Source organism: Sus scrofa, chromosome 2, assembly GCF_000003025.6.
Source record: "Sus scrofa isolate TJ Tabasco breed Duroc chromosome 2, Sscrofa11.1, whole genome shotgun sequence".
Classification (NCBI taxonomy): Eukaryota; Metazoa; Chordata; class Mammalia; order Artiodactyla; family Suidae; genus Sus; species Sus scrofa.
The window spans coordinates 61,037,136-61,061,307 of NC_010444.4; the positions used below are offsets into that span (position 1 = coordinate 61,037,136).

Sequence of the window (24,172 nt, forward strand, 5' to 3'; positions counted from 1 at the left end):
CCTTGGGATAGGTGCCCACGGATGCTGCCATTACCGTGACTCCCAAATTGTTCGCAGGACTTAAGCCACGTCGCTTCCCTTTTCTGGGTTTGGTCTGTCGGTCTATGAAATGAAGATAATACCCAACCTGAGTGCACATCGCGGTGGTTCCCAGAACGTTCCCTCGGGCGCTGTGAGCTGGCCCCTCTGTTGGATTCCGGCCAAGGGAGTTCGTTCCCAGTTTGAAGAAAGAATTTTGCCCATGGAGACGTCTTCACAATTCGGTTTCTCTCCCCGAAAGGTCTGGTCTTTTACCTTTGGTGTCCGGCCCGGCCATCAGGAATCTAGCTGGAGGGCGCCGATGCAGCGCAGACACCGAGGTTTGACTCGCGAGCTCGACGCCAGCTCACGGACGCCGACGTGGAGGGGCCCTAATGCTACCGCCCTCTCGCCCGCTTGTGCTTGGGGCTCCGGACCCGTGTCCCCGGCCTTAGCCCACAACTCCAGGAACTTTCTGGGATCAGTCCCTGTTCCTTCTCTCTGCTTCCGGGGCAAGCCCCGCCCTCTCCGGAAGCCCACCAGTAAGGGGCGCGGCCTGCGCTAGCTACGTGGTGGCTGGCGCGTCGGTCGGCGCGCGGCGGTGATGCAAGCAGCGATGACCAATAGGAAGCGCTATAGGCCACCGCTCCCGCCCCCGCCGGCCCCGCCTCCGCCCGGCGTCGGGCCGTCGGACGGGCGGGAAGGGGCGGCCGCTTGGGAAGGATGGCGGCAGCGGCTGCGGCGGTGGGAGTGGGCGCGGGCGCCGGTGGCCCAGGAGCTGCAGGCGGCGGCAGCGGGGCGCGTGAGGGCGCGCGGGTGGCGGCGCTGTGCCTACTGTGGTATGCGCTGAGCGCGGGCGGCAATGTGGTCAACAAGGTGATCCTGAGTGCTTTTCCATTCCCCGTGACCGTGTCGTTGTGCCACATCCTGGCGCTGTGCGCGGGGCTCCCGCCTCTGCTGCGCGCCTGGCGCGTGCCCCCCGCGCCGCCCGTCTCGGGCCCTGGGCCCGGCCCGCATCCGTCGCCCGGCCCGCTGCTGCCGCCGCGCTTCTACCCGCGTTACGTGCTGCCGCTCGCTTTCGGCAAGTACTTCGCGTCAGTGTCCGCGCACGTCAGCATCTGGAAGGTGCCTGTGTCCTACGCGCACACCGGTGGGTGCCGCGGCTGGCCTGAGGGGAGGCGGCCGGGAGCACGCCGCCCCGGGCTTCGGCGCTTGGGTAGGAGTGCGCCAGACGACCTGGAATGCGGCCCTAAGTCCACTTCTCTCTGGAAAGCGCTGAGAGCGCTTTTAGCAGGAAAGGGACACACATAAGGGTCTCCGGGAAGGAAGGGACTGAGAAGATGGCTGGGAGCTGAGCAGGGCGGAGCAGAACAGTTGGGTTGCGGGGAAAACCCATAGAAAGAGAAGAGCTGAAGCAGTTTGAGGGGCTGCCAAGCCTTTCTATCCTTCCAGTGGAGTTGAGACCGAATTCCAGGGTGGGTTCAGTGACTAGAGTGGTTCCCTGAACGCTCCTTGCCTCTCTTTGCAGTCAAGGCTACTATGCCCATCTGGGTGGTTCTCCTGTCCCGGATCATCATGAAGGAGAAACAGAGCACCAAGGTAACCCAGAAGGGCTTTGGGCAGGTAGGGGCCCAAGGGCCTCCCAGCTGTTGCCCAGCTGCTGACGTGGTACAGGTTCCTGGCATGGGCTGCCTGGCTTCCTGTCAAATAAGGAAGTCAGCTTAGAGACTTCTGGAGGCGCTTTTGCTGCTACTGTTCTGGAATCGCTGGGGCGGTGGTGTGTGAGGTGTGTATTCTTGAGTTGTCTTTGCTCTATGGTCTTGGAATGCTGCCATCTATCTCAGGCCCAGTTTTGATTTCCTGCATGGGGTTGCTGATAGGCAACTTGGACAACTTGGTTGCATCTTGACCACACATCCCCTGATGCTCCAGTGGGGTCAAGGTTGTAATACCTGACTCCTTGCTGGAACAGAACTCTTGACAGTTTCACATCTTTGCAAGAGATAATGGTCAGGTTGGGGGTTTCTAGGGTCAGAAGACATGAGATGCTAGTCAGAGGAATCTGATTTTGGCAAAGCCCAGCAAAGTCTTCGAAATAAAAACAGCCAGGAATTGTGAATGTCTGGGTATGGAAGTGAAAGCAACATGCAGAACCCAGGGCTGCATAGGGAAGATGCTTTGGGCACAATCCAGGGTTTGTTAAGATTCCAAGCCAGGGTATTTCCTGGCTTGAGGCGAGAGAAGTTGTGGCTTCAGCCAGAGACAGCCTTGCCCTGTGTCCTTAAGTGGAAGTGGAACTCCTGTAGTCCCAGCTGGAATCCATTTCATGCTGGACAGAGCGCCTGTTTTCTCTGTGGTTGGCTTCTGGCATCTTGTATTTTTTGTAACTTAGAATGGCCGTGCCCCGAATCAGCTTATAGATATTGGGCCACCTCTGGCTGATTTTTCTTTCAGCCAATCTTTTTCCTTGCGAGATCTGGGTGTGCTTTGCAGCCCGCCCCCAGTGTGATTCAGGTGTGACTTGTCTCCCCAGGTTGGAGTTGCCCAGCAGGTGGGCAGCTGCATCTCTCAATATCACATCGTGTTTATCAGATTTCCTGTTGTAAGGGACATTGTACCTGGCTTGGGCAGGGAACCAGAACCTTAGACAGTGAGGAAAGACAGGGGAATGGCTTAGGCAGGAGACTAAAGATAATGATACAGTAAGTATGGCCCCACCCTATCCAGATAAGGTTGGTAATCATCCCTGATCCCAGGAAAAAACGGGACTTGAAAAGGGAGAGCCTGAGGGCTGCAGCCAGTAGTGGGAGAGCTAGAATTCTGGAATTCAGACCCCTTGTTCTGCCTTGTGTGTGCCTGTGTGTGTGTGTGTGTGTGTGTGTGTGGTGTGTGTGTGGCAGGGTTTGGGGGGAAGGATGGGCCTTACCAACCCCTCTTAAAATCTCCAAAGTCTTTTAAGAGTATCCTTTGTAGGAGTTCCCGTAGTGGCTCAGTGGGTTACGAACCCGACACAGTTCCCGTGAGGATCCCTAGCCTCACTCAGTGGGTTAAGAATGTGGTGTTGCTTCAAGTTGCAGTATAGGTTGCAGATGCAGCTCAGATCTGGTGTTGCTGTGGTGTAGGCTCCATCTGTGGCTCCAGTTTGACCCTTAGCCCAGAAACTTTCATATACCTACCACAGATGCAGCCATAAAAAGGAAAAAAAAGAGAGAGAGAGATGGGGTGGTATCCTTTGTAGAAGGATGAGACAGGAGAAGAAGCGCTAAATGTTGGGAATGGATCCCATTTCTCTGGAAATTGGGAGCCCCTTTAGCCTCCAGAGCTTGGGGGCCATTCCATGCCCTTGGCCCTGCAAAGCCTAGGCCTTCTGGAAGGCCTTCTGTCGTGGCACTCATTACTCACTCTTTCAGCCTGCAGCTATCTGGTACCTGCCATGTGCTGAGCACCAGGATAGAGCAGTGAATAAGGACCTGTCCCTAAGGAGTGCAGGGACACACGAAATGGGTGCTTAGCAGGTGGAGAGGGCTCTTCCCTGAGCACACAGCAGAGGAGCCTGATGGTGTCTGATGGGGGTGGATCAGGGAAAGTACTCCCTGCATTTGTCTGTGAACTGACACCTGAGTGGAAGGAGGTTTCCAGAGGGAGGTGAGGTGGGAGTGTCCCCACTGCATGTTGGAAGAGCCCGGAATAAGAGGGACCCGGCCAGCCTCTCTCAAGAGGGTTGAAGTTTCAGACCCTGTTGTATTGGTGGCGCCAGCTGGATAGATCTCGATAGGACCCAGCCTGGGTTTGTGGCCTTGAGCAGGGGTTCTTAACTGGGATGATGGTATGGGGTAGAGGCTGCCCACAGTGACACAGCCCTGCCCTCAGATCTCTGAGACCCTCCCTCCCACCCCTCTAGAGCATTGCTGTCACCGCTAACACCGTTGTTCAAAGGGGTAGGTGGTGTCCTGGCAAGGGAGGAGAAAACGGCTGAGGCTTTCTTCTGAGCATCTGTGTTGGGCTGTCCAGCTCAACTTTGGCCCTTCAGCCCCTCCTGCCTTCCTCTCACAGGTGTACCTGTCACTCATCCCCATCATCAGCGGCGTCCTGCTGGCCACTGTCACCGAACTGTCCTTCGACATGTGGGGGCTTGTCAGCGCCCTTGCTGCCACACTGTGCTTCTCACTTCAGAATATTTTCTCCAAAAAGGTATGGGGGAGTTCCCGTTGTGGCGCAGTGGTTAACGAATCCGACTAGGAACCATGAGGTTGCGGGCTCGGTCCTTGCCCTTGCTCAGTGGGTTAACCATCTGGCGTTGCCGTGAGCTGTGGTGTAGGTCCCAGATGCGGCTCGGATCCCGCGTTGCTGTGGCTCTAGCGTAGGCTGGGAGCTACAGCTCCGATTAGATCTTTAGCCTGGGACCCTCAATATGCCGCGGGAGCGGCCCAAGAAATGGCAAAAAGACAAAAAAAAAAAAGGTATTTGTGCACCATCCAGGGTACACCTGGTGTTTCAGGGGTGTGTGGGTAGCATCTAAAAAAAGTGGCCAAGTAGGGATTTCTTCAGTGTTGGAACAAAAAAGTCCTGTTGCCCTTCTGCTGGTTTTCTGTTTTGTTTTATTTTTTTTAAATAGTTTTTGCTTTTTTTTTTTTTTTTTTTGCTTTTTAGGGTCACACCTGCAGCCTACGGAAAGTTCCCGAGCTACACCACAGCCACAGCAATGCTGGATCTGAGCCGTGTCTGCAACCTATACCACAGCTCATGGCAACGCCGGATCCTTAACCCACTGAGTGAGGCCAGGGATCAAACCCACAACCTCATGGTTACTAGTGGGATTGCTCCTGCTGTGCCACAATGGGAACTCCCAGATTTTGCTTTTTTTTTTTAATTTATAAAGTTCATCCTATGTTCAGTGTGAAAAAATAGAGAAAAGCCCAATGAATAGAAATCAGAAAACTTACTGGGTACCTATTATGTGCCAGGTACTATCGTAGGTGCTGGAGACAAAGAATCAGAAGAGACCTGCCCCCCAGGGTTATTGAGGAAAATTCCAGTTGTTATTGAGGAAAGTCGCAGTACTGTCCCCTAAACAGAACAACTATTAATAGTAGGTGTAGGTGTATTTTTCTGCACAGTTTTTAGAGTTGTAATGTTATAGATGCTTTTTAAATACTGCTTTGTTCATTTATTATTGTAACGTCGCATTCTCCCACATCAATAAAAATTATTAGCTCTTAACTCCTGTAATAATCACACTCTTTTCAAATACCACAGTTAATGCACTTGGTTCCCTTATTGTAGATGCAGGTATAAATAATACAGTAATGAACATCTTTATGCATAACATTTTTCTTTCAGGTTATTTCCTTATGATATGTTTACAGTTTGGGGGTTAGAGGGTATGAGATGTTTATGGCTCTTGACATACTTTGCCTGGTTGTATTCTGGTACTATATCCCAATTTAGACATTACCCGGCACCATTTCAGAGTGCCTCTTTCACTGTAGCTTCACCAGCATTGAGTGTTGCTGTTTTTGTTTTGTTTTGTTTTTCTTTTCTTGGTTCTCCATGTCTGAAACATCATGCTTGTGTTGGACGTGGGCTGTGTGTTTCGTCATAGGTGTACTTGCAGGTTTGACAGTCAAGGTCAGATGTCAGGGTTAATGTACGGGCACCATGTTTGGGGCCTGGGTAAATGGATACCCTCTTGCCAGTTACAGTTTCAATCAGGTTTTAAAAAGATGTTTTTCTCTCTTCAGGTGTTAAGAGATTCAAGGATCCACCATCTTCGGCTACTGAACATCTTGGGCTGCCATGCTGTCTTTTTTATGATCCCTACGTGGGTCCTGGTGGACCTCTCAGCTTTCTTGGTCAGCAGTGACCTGGTGAGTTGGCCTGTGTCAAGAACATAACCTTTTCTTAACTGGTTCCAAAGTAGGTACTGTCAGGTATAATGCCGCTATGTTGACTTTGGAGCATTTGGGGCCTCTGATAGCCAGCCCGCTTAGCACTCAGCTCTTTGATGATTCCCATTGCATGCAGTAGAGGAAGTTGGCTTCCTGTGCATTTCCCTCTTTCTCGTGCTAGATACCTGCTGCTAATAGTTGCTGCGTTTGTGCCAGTGCATTCAAGGAAGAAAAAATGCCAGCATGGATGACTTCCTACCCCAACAGTCTCTGCTTTAGATCTCACCTTGAGAGGTTTTTTTTGTTGTTGTTGTTTTTTTTTTTGGTCTTTAGGGCCACACCCGAGGCATATGGAAGTTCCCAGGCTAGGGGTCCCAAGTGGAGCTACAGCTGCTGGTCTACATCACAGCCACAGCAATGCCAGATCTGAGCCATGTCTGCGACCCACACCACAACTCACGGCAACGCCAGATCCTTAACCCACTGAGCGAGGCCAGGGAAGGAACCCATGTCCTCATGGATACTAGTCAGGTTCATTACCACTGAGCAACAATGAGAACTCCTCACTTTGACTTTTTAAAACTGTGCTTGCACTGCTTTGTGTTCTCTTGGTGTCATCTCTATCTGTACTTCCACTTACTCCAGATGTATCCATAGCTCTCTGAGCACAGGAAAAAGCCTCTTCTCATCACTCACAGGACCAGCCTGCAGAGAATGTGCTAGAAATTAATGCAGGCGGCAGTGATAAGAAGGAGATGGGCATGGTTCTTCCAGGCCCTAGTTAGGTGGAGTAAATGTCTATTAGGGTGTCATGAGGTCCGACTGGATTCTTGACATTGGTCCTTTAATCCTTAGTACCATTTGTGGACACAGTGGGGATGGTCTTTGGTTTCCATGTGGGGAAACTGTGGTTCCAGGTTTTAACTTCTCTTCTATATTGATTGTCTGTAATTGTTCTGTGAAGAACTTTCTATTCTCAACAACAGCTAGTTTATTACATGAAAGGACGTACATGAAAAGCAGTTTAATGTTTCTCCTTCCTTTTAATTACCAGGTTTCAGAATACAGAGTTAGAGCTTACTTCAAATGTTAGCCAGTGTGTTGAGAGGTTTTTGAGGTGAAGAAGGGTTCTTTTATTTATTTTTCGGTAGTATTGTGAACTAGTGTTTGTCAGTTGCACTTCTTTTTTTGGGTGCCCCAAGGCAAGTGGAATTCCCAGGCCACAGATTAGATCCTGGTGGCAGTTGTGACCTAAGCCACAGCTATGGCAATGCCGGATCCTTAACCCACTGTGCCAGGCCAGGGATTGATCCTGTGTCCCAGGGCCCCTAAGACACCGCTGATCCCATTGCGCCACAGCAGAAACTCCTGTTTTTTTTTTAATATTCAGATTATGCTGTCTGGACCAGTGGAATCCTTCCTGTTGGCTCCCTGCCTTTCTGATAGCACGTATCAGCTTTTGGTAGCCTTTGGTCCCATAGGATGTCTTCCCTCATATTGTGCACCTCTCATCCCAGACCTGCAATCAGTCACTCCTTCAGGGATCCTGGTTACTTTTGGCAGAGAGACTGGTGTTTAGAGATGCCTTCTGAGTGCCAAGTGTGCTTGCTGCTATTGGGTTGTCGTGGCTTTTAAGCCTTTGCAGTGAAACACTAGGGAAAACGTTATTTGGTGGCAGAGGCCAGAGTTCATCCCAGTTCATTCTGATTCCAGCTTAACATTACAGGATGTATTAGTGCTTTGATTTTTTTTTTTTTATTTGTGTCTTTTCTGATACACTTGGTTTCTCGCAGCATTCCTTACATGTTTATACTACCCATGCTCTTCATACACATGATTCTACTCTACACACGTACGATCGCTTCAGGGTGAGAATTCTTCAGGACAACTGCAGGGAGAGTATTGAGAGATGGTTAAGATGCCCCTGCAGCTCTGTTTGGCCTTAGAACAGGTTTTGTTACAGATGTATAACTGGAATACTGTGTTCTGAAAGAAGTTGAAAGAATCATTTTCACAATGTGCCTGGGTCACCAACTTCTTGTGCAGCTGGGTTCCTTTACTTCCATTAGTTTTTAATTTTTAGGCATTCTCTCCCTGCCCAACTGGATATATCAAACCTTTATATTTTCAAATTCAAATGATATAACAGGGTTTATTCAAAGATGTCCATGTCTGGGAGTTCCCGTCGTGGCACAGTGGTTAACAAATCCGACTAGGAACCATGAGGTTGCGGGTTCGGTCCCTGCCCTTGCTTAGTGGGTTAACGATCCGGCGTTGCCGTGAGCTGTGGTGTAGGTTGCAGACGCGGCTCGGATCACGCGTTGCTGTGGCTCTGCCGTAGGCTGGTGGCTACAGCTCCGATTTGACCCCTAGCCTGGGAACCTCCATATGCCGCGGGAGCGGCCCAAGAAATAGCAACAACAACAACAAAAGACAAAAAAAAAAAAAAAAAAAAAAAAAAAAAAAAAAACAAAGATGTCCATGTCTGGCTTTGGAGTTCCCACTGTGGCACAGTGGGTTAAGAATCTGACTGCAGCAGTTGGGGCTGCTGCAGAGGTGCAGATTGATCCCCAGCCCAGCATAGCAGGTTGAAGTTTCTGGTGTTGCCACAGCTGTGGCTCAGATTCAGTCCCTGGCCCAGGAACTTCCATATGCCATGGGTGCGGCCATAAAAAGAAAAAAACGAAAAGGTGTCTGGCTTCAGTCCTTGTTACTACCCGCCTCCGGCTCCATTAGGAGCCATTTTTACAATTATATTTTACCTTCTCGGTGTTTCTCTCTGAAAACATAAGCAAACTTGTATATATACTCTGCCCTCCATAGCCACGGGTTTCACGTCTCCGCATTCAACTGAGGATAGAAATTTCAATCTGTGGTTGGTTGAATCTGCAGATGGGAAACCCACACATACAGTAATCCGACTCTATAAATTATGCTTCGCCATTTTATATGCAAGACCTGTGCATCCTCAGATTTGAGGGCTCCTGGAACCAATCCCCTACGTATAACAAGGGCCAAGTGTGTTCATACCTCCCTCCTCCTTACACCAGAAGGTGACTTTTTACATAGTTTAGAAAAGAGTGTCTTGCTGTTTCCACTCGATAACACATCCTAGGGATCACTTTGTATTGACCTACTAGGTCTGTCTTGTTCCTTTTATCAGCTGCACAGTATCATCTATAAGTTTGACGTCAGTTCTGTTACACTTTTCTGTTACAACTCATTGGTATCTGTATACACACTCACAAACACCATATGTAAGCTTTCCTCTGCTCTCTTATCTTTTCTTTCTCTTATATTTCAGACATTTTTCAGTTTTCTTCTAGTGATTACCTTTTTTTCTATTACCTTTAGTAGCCTCTTTTTTCTCATTGAGGCCATGTGTTTTTTACCTTGATGGGGCCCTTGTACATCTTAACAGTAGCTTTACAGTGCAGCTGCCTGAGGGCAGGGTTCCTGTCAGGGCTCTTACGCTCTGCCCTGTGTCTCCCAAAGAGGCCAGGTGAGTTAGCACTGTCCCAGTGCTGTGCTTCACAGTGGGAGGGAGGAGGCTCAGATCAGAGAACATCAGCTGGGATCTGCTGCTCACCACATTACCGAGTATCAAAGGCTACAGTGGGCAGTTCTCAAACATTCCCAGCCCTGTTGCCAGCAGCTCTGCTGAAGCCAGGCACAGGTCGCCAGACTCTGGAGGAGGTGGCCCAGTTTTAAAGCTTGGACAGGATGTGTGAAGCAGGTATTTGAGAAATGAAAAGTAAATGGGAGCAGGCCAGCTTGGGGAGAGGACTGGATTGCAAAGTACTATTGAGCCAGCTGTGGGTTTGCCTTTATTTTGCCTCCTGTATTGCTAGCCTAAACTCAGGGCACTGGGGGAGAATAGAGTGAAAAGCCCTCCATGCTGGCTGGCGGAGGGGAACAGGAGATTCGTGATGCTCAGAGAGAGTAGGTGTGCTCTCTGTTTCCTTTGTTCTATAGCACCCTAAGCCCCTAGCCATCCCACTATGGTGGTGGCAGCAGGGTCCCACACGTGCCTGAGATGTTAAGGAAGTTCATCCTCCCTCTGCAGTCACAGGATGGGATTAGCCACTGTTGCCTTTTTTTTTTTTTTTTCCTGCTCCTCATCCTCCTACTGCCTGGCCGTTGAATGGAGGTGCAGTTGTGGGAAGGACACAGTGGAGTAGGGTAGTTAAGCCAAGCTTTCTGACTGGAGGACTGAAAGAGGGAGCCCTCAGAAACCAGCAAGTACAAAGGAGACCATGGAGAGGGGGAACCTGGGGAAAGTGACCTCACAGAGAACCACAAAGTCCTGCGCTCACCCCACAGCTGTGCATGTGAAGGTACAAAGACAGGATAGACTACTCCCCAGGACCAAGACTGACATTGGTAGTGCACACTCAGAACTGAGCCATGTCCCACTGAAAAGGCTTGGAAAGCAGAACTGACATTGGAACCACAACTCACAGGAGGCTGGTCAAGCTTGTAGCCTGAACCCAAACAAGTCTGCTAAAACAAAATATTGACATTCCTCATAGGACTTAAATAAGACCTACAGTCTTATAATATTCTGAGTGTCCAGGATATAATCCAGAATTACTTGGCATATGAAGAACCAGGAAAATTTCAAGTTTTGTGGAAAAAGACAATCAACAGATGCCAACACTGGAATGACCCAGATGTTGGGATTATTGGACAGAGAATTTAAAGCAGTGATTTATAATCATGCTTCAAGAATGCCCTTGGGAATTCCCATCATGGCGCAGCAGAAATGAATCCAACTAGGAACCAAGAATAAAAAACTGAACACCTCCATCAACCAATTGAATGTCTCACTGACATTTGTAGAATATGCTACCCAACAACAACAGAACATTCTTTCACATATACACATGGAACATTCACTAAGATAGAGCATATTCTTTGTCATAAAACAAACCTTAACAAAAGGATTGGAAACATACAAAGTACATTCTCTGGTCATAATGGAATTAGAAGTAAATAACAGGTACCAGGAACATCTCCAAACACTTGGAAACTAAACAGCACATTTCTTTTTTTTTTTTTTCAGGGCTGCACCTGTGGCATATGGAAGTTCCCAGGCTAGGGGTTGAATTAGAGCTGTAGCTGCAGGCCTACACCACAGCCACAGCAAGGTGGGATTCAAACAGCATCTGCGACCTACACTGCAGCTCACCTCAATGCTGGATTCTTAGCCCACTGAATGAGGCCAGGGATCAAACCTGAGTCTTCATGGATACTAGTCAAGTTTGTTACTGCTGAGCTACAATGGGAACTCCTAAACAGCACATTTCTAAATAATCCCTAGGCCAAAGAGAAAGTCTCAGGGAAAACAAAATATTTTCAACTCAAGCAAAACTGACCCAAAAGAGAGAAGGAGAGAGAAAGAAGACACTACAAATAGCAGGAATGAGAGAATAGCTCTGTAGAACTCACTTATTCAGGCCTTAAAAGCATAAGAATACTACTTGGAACTCTGTAGTGACAGATGAAATAGACCAATTGCTTATAAATTACAAATTAACAGAATTTACCCACTCGAGATGGAAAATATATCCTGAGTCTTATAGGTATAAAGAATTTGAATTTGTAGTTTAAAACCTTGTAGAAAGAAATCATCAGACCCAGATAGTTTTACTGGTAATTTCTACCCAACTTAAGGAAAAATAAACACCAGTTCTATATAGTCTCCTCCAGAAAATAGAAAAGGAAGGGATCATTTTTTGGCTTTTATAACAAAACAAAACAAAACAAAACAAAAAGACCAATAACCCTAATGAACATGGAGGCAAAAGTCTTTAACAAAATTTTAGAAGCAAATCAGGTGCAGCAATATATTAAAAGCATACTACACTGTGAGAAAGTGGGATTTAAATCAGGAATGCAGGCTAATTCAATACTGGAAAGTCAGTCAGTGTAATCCCACCATAACAGCCTAACAAAGAAAAATCACATATTCATATCCACCAATGTAGAAAAGGAATTTGACAAAATGCAACATCTGGTCATCATTTTTTAAAAACTAAACTGGAAAGGAACTACCTCAACTTGATCAAGGGCATATATAGCTAATAACACCATAATGAAAAAAACAAAACATCATAATGAAAGATTGAAGGCTTTCCCCCTAAATTCAGGAATAAGGTAAAGATGTTCATTCTCAACATGCCTATTCCACAGCATACCTGACATGATAGCCAGAGCAATAAGATAAGAAAGAAATACAGATTTGAAAGGAAGAAGAAAAATTCTCTGTACCAACAAAATCTTATTCTCTAGTATTAGTTATAAAATTTAGTTTTTCTCCTTGGCAAAGGCATTAGTAAAAAAAAGTTGATATGCTAATCTATGTTTCTGTGTATGTTTAGAGGTAGATACATATATTTAGATATTTTTAAATTTTTGCGTTTTTTTGTTTTGTTTTTTGTTTTGTTTTTTGCTTTTTAGGGTGGCACCTGCAGCATATGGAAATTCTCAGGCTAGGGGTTGAATCAGAGCTGCACCTGCTAGCCTGCATCACAGCCACAGCAATGCCAGATCTGAGCCGCATCTGTGACTTGCACCGCAGCTCATGGCAATGTCAGATCCTTAACCCACTGAGCAAGGCCAGGAATCGAACCCCCATCTTCATGGATACCAGTTGGATTCTTAACCTGCTGAGCCACAATGGGAACTCCACAGTTTTTTCAATTTTTTTGGCTGCTTACTCACAGCTTGATATGGGATGTCAGTTCCCAGACCAGGGGTTGAACCTAGGCCCGTAGCAGCAAAAATACCAAGTCCGAATCACTAGACCACTGGGGAACTGTCTTAAACTTTTTTTTAATATAGAAAAGCTGATTGGAAAATTAACGCTGACTGGCAGGAACTGGAATAGCAAATCAATTTGAAAAAGAAGGAGAAAGTTGGAGGAATCACATTATGTAATTTTAAGACTTAGTATAAAGGTACAGATATTGGTGAAGAGAGAGAGAAAGACAATGATCTTTGGGGCAGAAGAGACCATTTGAAACTATAAATATGGCTAATTGATCCTGGACAAAGTTTCAAAGGCAATTCAATAGAGAAAGGGTAGTTTCTTTAACACAGTGTTAGAACAATTGGACATCCATGTGCAAAATCTAAGCCTTGACTTAAACCTCACATTATACACAATTTAACTCAGACTCTGGACCTAAACTTAAGAGTGAAAATGGCAACCTTTAGAAGAAAACAGAGAAGAAAATTCTTCATAACTTGGGATTAGTTCCTAGACATTATATCAAAAGCAAAGTCAATAAAGAAAAAAAAGTGGTAAATGGGGGCTTCATCAAAATTAAAAACTCTTGCTTATTTGCCAGTGAGATGCTGACAAAAGACTTGTTTGGGGATATATAAAGAACCCTTAAGACTCAAGAGTAAGAAAACTTGCTTAAGAATGGGCAAAAGACCTGAACTTCACATGTGAAATAAGTTCAACATCATTAGTCATTAGGGAGGAGCAAATTAAAACCATGATGAGATGCCAATTTGTACCTATTAGAATGGCTATAATAAAAAAAAAAATACTAATGGAGGTCTCCAGTAGCTCAGTGGGTTAAGGATCCAGCATTGTCATTGCTGTGGCTCTAGTTACTGCTGTGGCCATGGATTTGATTTCTGGCCCAGGAACTTTTGCATGCTGCAGGTGCAACCAAAAAAAAGAAAGAAAGAAAATACTGGAGTGGATCCAGAAGATGTGGTACATATACACCATGGAATATTACTCAGCCATTAAAAAGAACGAAATACCAGGAGTTCCCGTTGTGGCGCAGTGGTTAACGAATCCGACTAGGAACCATGAGGTTGTGGGTTCCATCCCTGCCCTTGCTCAGTGGGTTAACGATCCGGCGTTGCCGTGAGCTGTGGTGTAGGTTGCAAATGCAGCTCGGATCCTGCGTTGCTGTGGCTCTGGTGTAGGCCAGTGGCTACAGCTCCGATTCGACCCCTGGCCTGGGAACCTCCATATGCCGTGGGAGCGGCCCAAGAATATAGCTAAAAAGACAAAAAAAAAAAAAAAAAAAAAAAAAAAAAAAGAAGAAGAAGAACGAAATACCAGCATTTTTTGCAACATGGATGGACGTAGAAACTATCATGCTAAGTGAAGTCAGCCATACAATAAGACACCAACATCCAATGCTTTCACTGACATGTGGAATCTGAAAAAAGGACAGACTGAAGTTCTTTGCAGAACAGATGCTGACTCACAGACATTGAAAAACTTATGGTCTCCAGAGGAGACAGTTTGGGGGGTAGGGGGATGTGCCTGGGCTGTGGGATGGAAATCCTGTGAAATCAGATTGTTACGATCATTATACAACTACAGATGTGATAAATTCATTTGAGTAATTAAAAAAAAAGGAAAAAAAAAATACTGACAGTACCATATCTGTCAAGGGTGGAACACAACTGGAATTCTCATATGTTGTTGGAGTAAGTGCAAAATAGTGTAGCCACTCTGGAAAACATGGGAGTTTCTTCTGGAGTTAAACATACACTGACTATGTGACCCAGCAGCCTCACTCCTGGGTATTTACTCTAGAGAAATGAAACTCAGGTTCACACAGAAGTTTATTGCAACTCTATTCATGACCACAAAGTGTTGGAAACAACTCACATGTCGTTCAACAGGTGAATGGATAAAGAACTTCAGTATGTTACTCAGCAATACAAAGGTACCAACTGTTATCCTTATAACAACTTGGGTGGGTGTCAGAGGCTTTATGCTAAATGAAAGAAACCTAAGAGGGTTCCATGCTGTTATCACTCCACTTATAGAACAGTCTCTAAATGATGAACCTTTTGTGAAGAATATATCAGTGGTTGCCTAGGTTAGGGGTGGGGATTTGCACAAAAAATCCCCAAAAGTGTCTTGGGGTCATGAAGTGGTTCTGAATTCTGGTTGTGATGTTGGCTACACAAATCAATATGTGTCTAAAACACATGGAACTATTCACTGGAAGGAAGAAACACTCTATTATATGTCAGCTTTAAAAAGAAGGAAGACAAAAATAAAAAAAAAATAAAAAGAAGGAAGGAAGAAGGAAAGAAAAAAAGCTGGATTGGTTGGGTTCTTTCATGGGAGATATCTTTGCAAGCTGGCTACCTCATAAAAATAGCTTTGAGGTCCATGTGGGTCACCTCGGGGAAGGATTCCTGGGAGAACAGACCAGCATGCCCCCTGAAGGCATGCTGGGGGCGTTCAGGAGCCTTACAGCAGCTGTTATCCCCAGGCAATTCTGAGCTGGTCACCTGGGTGCATCTCCCTCACCTTTAAGAAGACAGTGTGATCCTCTCCCTATCAGACAGCGGTGGAGGTAGAATCACGCAGCTGGTCTAGGATTGCTGCAGCTCCCGTCCTGGCAGGGCCACTAGTTGCCACAGTCTTGGGGGAGCCAGCTGCGTCCTCCTGTGGATACAGCCTGGGTCTGGGCCTGGGATTGGCCCACCCTCTCTGAGGAGTTCTGTGGTCCAAGTGTCTGCCACTTGTGGTTTTGTGACTTCTGGGCCCCCTTAATCAGAGCGGCCTCATTCTGGTGAAGGTCACATGGTAACTAAAGTTTTGACGATAACATCAACTCCTGTTTCTTTGGCTTGGGATTGTTTTTAAGCGCCTTCAAGGCCATGATTGCATTTGACCCTCCTAGCAGCAGCTTTGCACGGGCTCATCAGGGATCAGTCTCCCACATTGCATAGATGAAGAAACAGCAACCAGAGAGGTTGATCAGCTTGCCTGGAGGCTCCCAGCAATGAGACAGACCCAGAGTCTCTGGCTCCCAACCTTGAGGGGTTCTTCACATACCCAGAGACTGCATTCCCAGGACCTCCCTGCTTTACACAATCATCATGTCTGCTATGGTTTGAATGTTAGTGTCCCCCCAAAATTCATATGTTGAAACCTAACTCCCCCACAACTTGGTATTGGGAGGTGGTTAGGTCATGGGGGTGGAGCATCATGAATGGGATTCGTGCCCTTATAAAAAAAGACCCCAGGAGTTCCCATTGCCGTTGTGGCTCAGGGGAAATGAATCCAACTGGTATCCACAAGGGTGCAGGTTTGATCCCTGGCCTCACTCAGTGAGTTAAGGATCTGGTGGTGTCACGAGCTGTGGTGTAGAATCCCGAATTGCTGTGGCTGTGCTGTAGGCTGGCAGCTGCAGCTCCAATTTGACCCCTAGCCTGGGAACTGCCATATGCCACGAGAATGGCCCTAAAAAGAAAAAAAAAAGGACCCAGAGAGCTCCCTTGCCACTTCTGCCACATGAGGACCCAGTGAGAAGGTACTGTCCTTAAACCAGGAAGAGGGCCCACACCAGATGCCTTGATCTTAGACTTCCATCCTCCAGAACTATGAGAAATAAATGTGTTGTTTGTGGGCGCCCCCAGCCTGTGGAATTTTGTTACAGCAGCCTGAACAGACTGAGGCGATGCCCAGTATGCAGACCTTGCTTGGCCAACCCAGAGGCTGGGTTCCCACTGTCTGGGGAAGAGAGAAGGCTTTGGTTCATGTCATACTCTGCACCCTCTGGGTGTCTGAAGTCCCCCCTCCACCTCTGCTTCCTCAGCAGGAATGGGCAGTGATTATATCATGGTTGTTATGCTTCGCTAAGTGTAGTGAGGGTCAGAGGTTGTTGTGCATATAAGGCACCTTTTATTACATGGGGACCTGCCTGGGTCTGTTTCCCTTCTGACAGTGTCACCCACATAAGCCGTGTGTGTCACTGCCCCCACCCGTGCAAGCATGTGACTGCTGTGCTGTTCTTGCTCTCGCATCTCTGTAGACATATGTGTCCCAGTGGCCCTGGACACTTTTGCTCCTGGCTGTCAGCGGCTTCTGTAACTTTGCCCAGAATGTCATTGCCTTCAGCATCCTCAACCTCATCAGCCCTCTGAGCTACTCCGTCGCCAATGCCACCAAGAGAATTATGGTCATCACTGTGTCCCTGATCATGCTGCGAAACCCAGTCACCAGCACCAACGTCCTGGGCATGATGACGGCCATCCTGGGGGTCTTTCTGTATAATAAGGTGAGTCTGGGGTTGGGGAGGCTGTCCCCTTGACGCACGGGGAGGCACCAGGAGTTGGTGGAGGTGGGGAAGAGGAGGGGCCTCACTGGGAACTAGGAGATGGGGATTCCAGCTCCCAGCTTTGCCACTGACTGGTTAATGGTCTTGGCGTGGTCCTGTCTGCCCTTGGGCTTCCTTTCCCTGTGTAGATGACCCCCACCTGTGGCTCCCAGATCTCCTGAAGCTTTGTCGGGGATTTTGCTCCCTCCTTGCAAAGAAGATTCTGTTTATTCTGGTGGAAAGCTGTGCGGTGGCTGATGGGGAAGGCCATTCCATTACCAGTTCACTGGCCATACCCAGACCCTCTCGAGGTGACACTTGCGTCAGCTTCAGAGGCTGCTTGGCTGTGAGTCTTGAGCTCCCTTCTGTCCCTCTGTCCTCTGTGTGCGTCCAGGGCAAGGAGCTGATTGTCTCACTGCTCTCTTGGCTTTGCAGACCAAGTATGACGCAAATCAGCAAGCCCGGAAGCACCTCCTCCCCATCACGACAGGGGACCTGAGCAGTAAGGAGCACCATCGGAGCCCCCTGGAGAAACCCCACAATGGCCTCCTCTTCCCCCAGCATGGGGACTATCAGTATGGCCGCAACAACATCTTGACAGATCACTTCCAGTACAGCCGGCAGAGCTACCCAAACTCGTACAGTTTGAACCGTTACGATGTGTAGAGACCAGCGAGCAGGGCGGGACATTCTGCCACCTCTCCCCCCGGCCCCCCAGCAGCACCAGGTACTTCTGACAACCAGTGAATGTACAATCCAGCCAACGGGGGACAGTGCAGAACCATCAGAAGACCCCGGGGTTCCCAGCCCCCAGGAGCAGCAGGATGCATCCCAAGCTCCCATGTTTCGTACCCTTTCTTCCTGGAGTCTGTCTTCCAAGGGTGTATCGCTGTGGAAATCTTAGCCAGGTTCTAATCTTTCTGCGTGGATTTCTTCCCCAAGTCATGTTTTTCAGAGATCTCTTTTCCCAGATGAACATCCAGGACCCTCTCTGGAAAGGATACAGAACTCGGAGTGGGCGAGAGGTAGTTTGTGGGGAGGGTGCCAAGGAAAGACCCTGGGGTGGTGCTGGGTGACAGACTAGCCGCTTTAATTCTACTGCTCAGGTAAGCGTAGGATGGAGGCACGTGTGGTGCAGAGGCGTGCCAGGGTTATTGGAAACATCTCCAACCACACAGTTGGACCCAGCTCTCTGGTCAGCTCCATAACTGTTGGCAATTGACGAACGTTCCTCAGTGCGAAGCTATTGCAATTAGAATTGAATTCTTAGAGCTGACCTGCAAGGCAGGTTTGGCATGTGCCCGGAACTGGAGGGAAGGGCAGGGTGGCCACTGTTTCCTCAGCTCCCTCTTCCCTTGCTGAGCAGAGCATCTCTCCTCCAAGGCAGCGAGCAGGAGGGGACATGGGGCTGTGAGAAGGATCATGAGGAAATCATGTTCAGTGTTTCAAGCTCTATTTCCGTAATACTGACTTTGTTTTCTGATGCATCTTCACTTCTCTGCTGACTTCGAAGGATGTTTGATGGGGAGATGTTGGTTTTACAAGGAGCTTACATTTTTCTAGGGACTATTTTGTAGTTGTCTATGTATTTCTGCTGAGGTCCCCCTTCAGGGATGCAGGATGCCTGAGGATTGGCAGATGTTTGGAAACTCCTTTTGTTTTTAAACGTTTAAAAACAAGAAAAGCTGCCAGTGATGCCTGTCTTGGCACATTTTCTGCATTTAGTAGGGAACAATGAAGTGTTTGGAAGTCTCCGAAAGTACAGTGAATCAAAAACGTCATCTAGGAGTTCCGTCATGGCTCAGTGGTTGACGAATCCAACTAGGAACCATGAGGTAGCAGATTCGATCCCTGGCCTTGCTTAGTGGGTTGAGGATCCGGCGTTGCCATGAGCTGTGGTATAGGTTGCAGACGTGGCTCGGATCCCACATTGCTGTGGCTCTGGAGTAGGCCAGCGGCTACAGCTCCAATTTGACCCCTAGCCTGGGAACCTCCATATGCTGTGTGTGCAGCCCTAGAAAAGACAAAAAAAAGTCATCTAAATGGTTTGTGTCATAGATCGGTGCTCAACACAGATTGCACGAGCTGTTTTTGTGGTGTTTACATTAGGATTTGATTCGCCAGCAGTCACTGGTCAAGAAAAAGTTGGGGTCTGGGCAGAATCACATCATCAGGAAGATTATGTGTCCCCAGTGAGTAACCTGTGTCCTGGGGTCCAGGTTGGGACACCTGGCATCACTAGAGACTGTGCCCTCGGAGGGGACCACTTGTTTGGCTGGTGAGGTCTTTGGTGATGGCTGCCTTCCTCCTTCAGCCCTGTCCCTGAACAGACACTTGACATGATCAGCAGATGGGACCTGGGGGGGTCACCCTCTACCTTCTGGCATGTGAGATGGTTCTCTGTTCCAAGAGGAAGTCCTGTAGCTTATGCTTGACTCCTGTTTGGTTTTGATAATTGGAATTTTGTATTTAGAGATTACATTTCATCAGCTTATGAACTGGCAGCTCCTGGAGAGGTCACAGGGTCCCCTTCTGGCCTGTGAGTTTAATACCACTGGCCTCAAGAGTCCCTGATTGTTGGTGGCCTGCTTTTTGATTACTTTGCCCCCAAGTTCTAAGACAATGCTATGGAAAACATTCAGGAGCTGTCCTGAAGGGTGTTATTTGTGCCTTCACCAGAGGCAGTAGATTCTGCAATTGAACCACAATAAATGGGAGTAATTTTGCATGGCAGACATTGTGGTAGCTATCTTTATGAGGATAGTAACTGATTCCTTGAACGATAATTGAATTCCAAGATGAATTATGCCTCTCTGCAGGTTTAATGAAATGTTTGAGGTTGCTGAAATTTGTATATTGTTTTCCTTTTCCAATGCAAGATCTGCTGGTGAGGGGAAATGTCTGACTGGTTTTATAACGGTTTATAAATTAATAAATGGGATATTTAGTTCTGTACATAAATCTACAGCGAGTACATACACTGGAATGAGAGACACAATCATATTAGACCAAATCATCAGATCAAAAGACATACTTTTAGGAGTTCCCACTGTGGAGCAGCAGTAACGAACCAGACTAGTATCCATGAGGATGTGGGTTCACTCCCTGGCCTTGCCCAGTGGGTTAGGGGTCCAGCGTTGCCGAGAGCTGTGGTGTAGGCTGAAGATGCGGCTCAGATCTGGCGTTGTTCTGCATAGGCCGGCAGCTGTAGCTCTGATTCAACCCCTAGCCTGGGAACTTCCATATGCCGCAAGTGTGGCCCTAAAAAGCAGAAGACATACTTTTGAGACTTGAAAGTTCAGAGCTGACATTAACCTTGTGAAGGCCAGTTTTCCAGCCACTTGCTGCCCCAGCTCAACCCCCCACCCGACTCCCACATCCACATTGGCAGCTCTGTTCCCCTTACCCTCCTCACTGCTGGGGTTTGTGACAGCAAATTTAGTTTACCCATAGGTGGTATGGTCTGCAAAACTAACTCGAACCCAACCTCTTCGTTTTACAGAAGGGGAAACTGAGGCTCAGAGGGCATTTTAAAATAGTGTTTGTTCACTATTTTGAGACTCAGTGTGGAATTTTTAAGCACCTTATTTTAAGTCATCCGTTATCAGGAAAATCAAACCCCTGTTACCATGGAGAGAAGCCAAATATGTTCAAAGGAAGAAGCACTTGGGATTTCTGATTTTTGCTGTGTGTTTTGGCATACATCATGCAACTGGCCCTTTTATCACTGGGACATAACCAGACCTGGACACCTTAAGGTCTAACAGTTTTAAGGGCATAGAACATTAAATTATTGAAGAATCTGAAAATTGTGAATTGTTTTTTTCAACTGTTACGTTTTCAAGACTCAATGCTATAGACTGTTCTGTGGGAAAAGATACCGTGTATATTCATGGATGGCATTTACAAAAATAAATGATGGTCTCCAGGGACTCAAGATTGGTCCCAGTTTGTCAGTGAGGGTCCCTTTCTGAGTGACCCTATTATCAGTGTACCCAGCAACAAAACATGTAAGAAGTAGAAAGAACAAACTAACTTGGTTCTCTCATCCAAGTGTACTGCAACCTTTTTATTTTTTCTGAGCCAGAATTGAGACATGTGAGTTGTGAATTTATGAGATGGTAGGATAAAACCAGAATCACAGCTTAACAGTTAATGACATGCCTTTATTGAAACAGAGTAACATGGAAAATCCAAGAATGTTGTGACAAATGTGCTTATGAAGCATCTGTATGAGGAATAATAGATAATACTGAGTACCTACTACTGCATGTTGGCTTTTCACACAGTCCTTATAATTAATTCATTTGCTTTGTTTTCTTAGCCTTATTTTACAGATAAAAATGAGGCCCAGAGGGGTTAAGTCATTTGTCTGGGATCACACAGCTATTAAAGTCTGCCTCCAAGCCCATCCCTCCTTCCCCCCAGTATTACTCAGAAACCATTCCCAACAGAGGGTTGGGTTTAAAATAACTGCCCACATCCTTTTTATTCACAGTCCTTTTGTTCAGTGACTTACTGAGCACTTTGTTTGTGCCAAGTACAGGAAACAGATACATAAGCCTCCTACCCTCAGAGCACTCAGCTCAATATGTGGATTCAGAACTAAGTAGCACACAGGTGCTGTGGGTGACAAAATGAGGTACATGTGGGAATATTTTGACTTGTATTTTCAATTCACAGAATATTTTATTTGCACATTTTGTATCACATATGCCTTGTTTTAACTATTAGGACCCAAGAGGGAGATATCAGCCCCATTTTACAAAAGGTAATGGCAACAGAGAAAGTCAATCTTTGCTCATGGCACAGGCCTGGAAGCCCACTGTCTGGCTCTAAGCCCAGGGCCCTCTGTTCTGCAGAGTAGCCTCAAAAAAGTGAGATGTTTTGTTTTTGTCAGAAGAGCTGTTGTGATCAAAGGTGTATCCTTTCCTTTCACTCACTTGGGCCATACTGCTCATGAGGCCCTGAAGGCGCCCTTATATCCACATGACCCAAGAGGCTCTGCCTGGGATGGTATCACCACCTTATGAGTCAGGCAGGGCCAGGTTCAGAGGTGGCTGCCTTGCCTGGACGCCAGGCTGAACCCCTCCATGGGGATGTCTTCTCCCAGACACTGGAATCCTCCTCTGTCTCCCCAGGGAAGCTCCTTTGTGACCAGAGGTTTAGCTTGGGATCCCAAGGAATGCTCAACATCTAGGACAGAACAGGACCTTCTCTGTTCCCACAAGACATTCCTCCTGCCATGGCTTCAGCTAGTCAACCACATGGGGTTCAGTTACTGTAGATGAGGCGACAGTCACACCGAGCTCAGGCTTTATTAAGACCACACGTCTCAATGGGCTTAGATTTCCTCAGTCACCCACTACTTTTTTAAGTTTGAAAAAAAATTACTAAAGCCAAAGTTACTCATTCACACTATACAGATATTGCAAAGAGTGGGATAGAGAACTTCCAAAATATATCATTAAGGTATATAAAGGTGCCTGTAAACACAGTTTATCTCTGAAGAGATGCACAAGAAGCTGGACACAACAGTTGTCTCTGGGGAGGATATATACACTTTTTTCAAAACTGGTATATTGTGCATATTATTTTGTACTCTGCTTTAAAAAATATATGCTAGGGGAGTTCCTGTGGTGGCTCGGCAGGTTAAGAACCTGCCTTAGTGTCTGTGAGGATGCAAGTTCAATCCCTGGCCTTGCTCAGTGGGTTAAGGATCACGCATTGCCCAAAGCTGAGCACAAGTCACAGTTAGGGCTCAGATCCGGTGTCACTGTGGCTGTGGTGCAAGCTGGCAGCTGCAGCTCCAATTCAACCCCTAGGCCAGGAACTTCTATATGCCACAGGTGTGGCTGTACAAAGAAAAAAAAATGCGACAAACATTTCCCCATGTTATTAAATATTCTCTCTTGATTTTTGTCTATGTAATGGTAGTATAGAACATGCTATAACAACCCCTATTGCTACACGTTAAATGCTATTTAAATGAGATGTTTACAGTGCACAATGGAGCACACACTTCTGATTTGGGATAAATTCCTCAGAGCACATTTGCAGGACCAAAGTGGGTGTACATTTGTTTTTCAAATTCTTTCCATTTCTTTTTTTTTTTTTTTGTCTTTTTGCTATTTCTTGGCCCGCTCCTGCGGCATATGGAGGTTCCCAGGCTAGGGGTCCAATCGGAGCTGTAGCCACCGGCCTACGCCAGAGCCACAGCAACGCGGGATCCGAGCCGCGTCTGCAACCTACACCACAGCTCACAGCAACGCCGGATCGTTAACCCACTGAGCAAGGGCAGGGATGGAACCCGCAACCTCATGGTTCCTAGTCGGATTCGTTAACCACTGCGCCACGATGGGAACTCCTCCATTTTGTTTCTTAAGTGGGCCCCCTCAGTTCATCTCACCAAGAGGTGTGCATTTTACATGTTTACCTAAAAGAGCTTTCCTTCCAGGTCACAGGTGACTGTCTCTGCACCAGCCTTGACTTCTAGCAATTCCACCGCTTTCTTCTGACCCCTGGATTCTGTTTTAATGCACTGAAATGAGCCTGGGGGAGGCCTTGAGATGTTTAAATTTTCAGTCTATGAAATGAATGTATAATAGTAGTCACGGGTGTTCAACCTTTCTGGGGTGCAGCTGAGCAACATCAGCATTAAAAGTACACCCCTTTTTCCAGCACAAGATCTCTGTGTACACTAAAACTTCATAGTGGTTGCAAAGTGGAACCAACCCAGGAGACTCCATGGTCTGGCTTCAATATATTATTAGTAGTAAATCCATACTGCACTGTCCGTCCTATGAGGTCATTAAAAATGACCATCCGGCTCGGATTCGACCCCTAGCCTGGGGAATCTCCATATGCCACAGAAGCGGCCCTAGAAAAGGCAAAAAGACAAAAAAAAAAACCATACATTTTTGGTTCACAGATCCTGTTAATGATAAATGCTATGTTTCTTCAACTCACGAGAATATACATTATGTACAATGTTGTGCTAGCTCTAAAGGCCATTTATGGTGGATCACAGGTTAAAGCTTCTCGATATTACAGATCTTTACTGGCATAGGAAAAAAAATCACACTATGCAGATTACTGAGAACGTTCACTTGATATTCACTCTGCCTGGACACTTCACATAGTTACTGAGTGGGATGTCAGTGCAAA

General features: G+C 46.9%; 1 protein-coding gene across 1 annotated transcript; it reads left to right on the forward strand.

Moving 5' to 3' along the window:
• On the forward strand, positions 690 to 20,961 carry SLC35E1 (solute carrier family 35 member E1). The gene is made up of 6 exons (XM_003123474.6): positions 690 to 1,168; positions 1,547 to 1,617; positions 4,072 to 4,209; positions 5,760 to 5,885; positions 16,721 to 16,966; positions 17,441 to 20,961. Exons 1-6 carry the CDS (start codon positions 742 to 744, stop codon positions 17,669 to 17,671), a joined length of 1,239 nt encoding a protein of 412 aa, XP_003123522.3. The 5' UTR covers positions 690 to 741; the 3' UTR covers positions 17,672 to 20,961.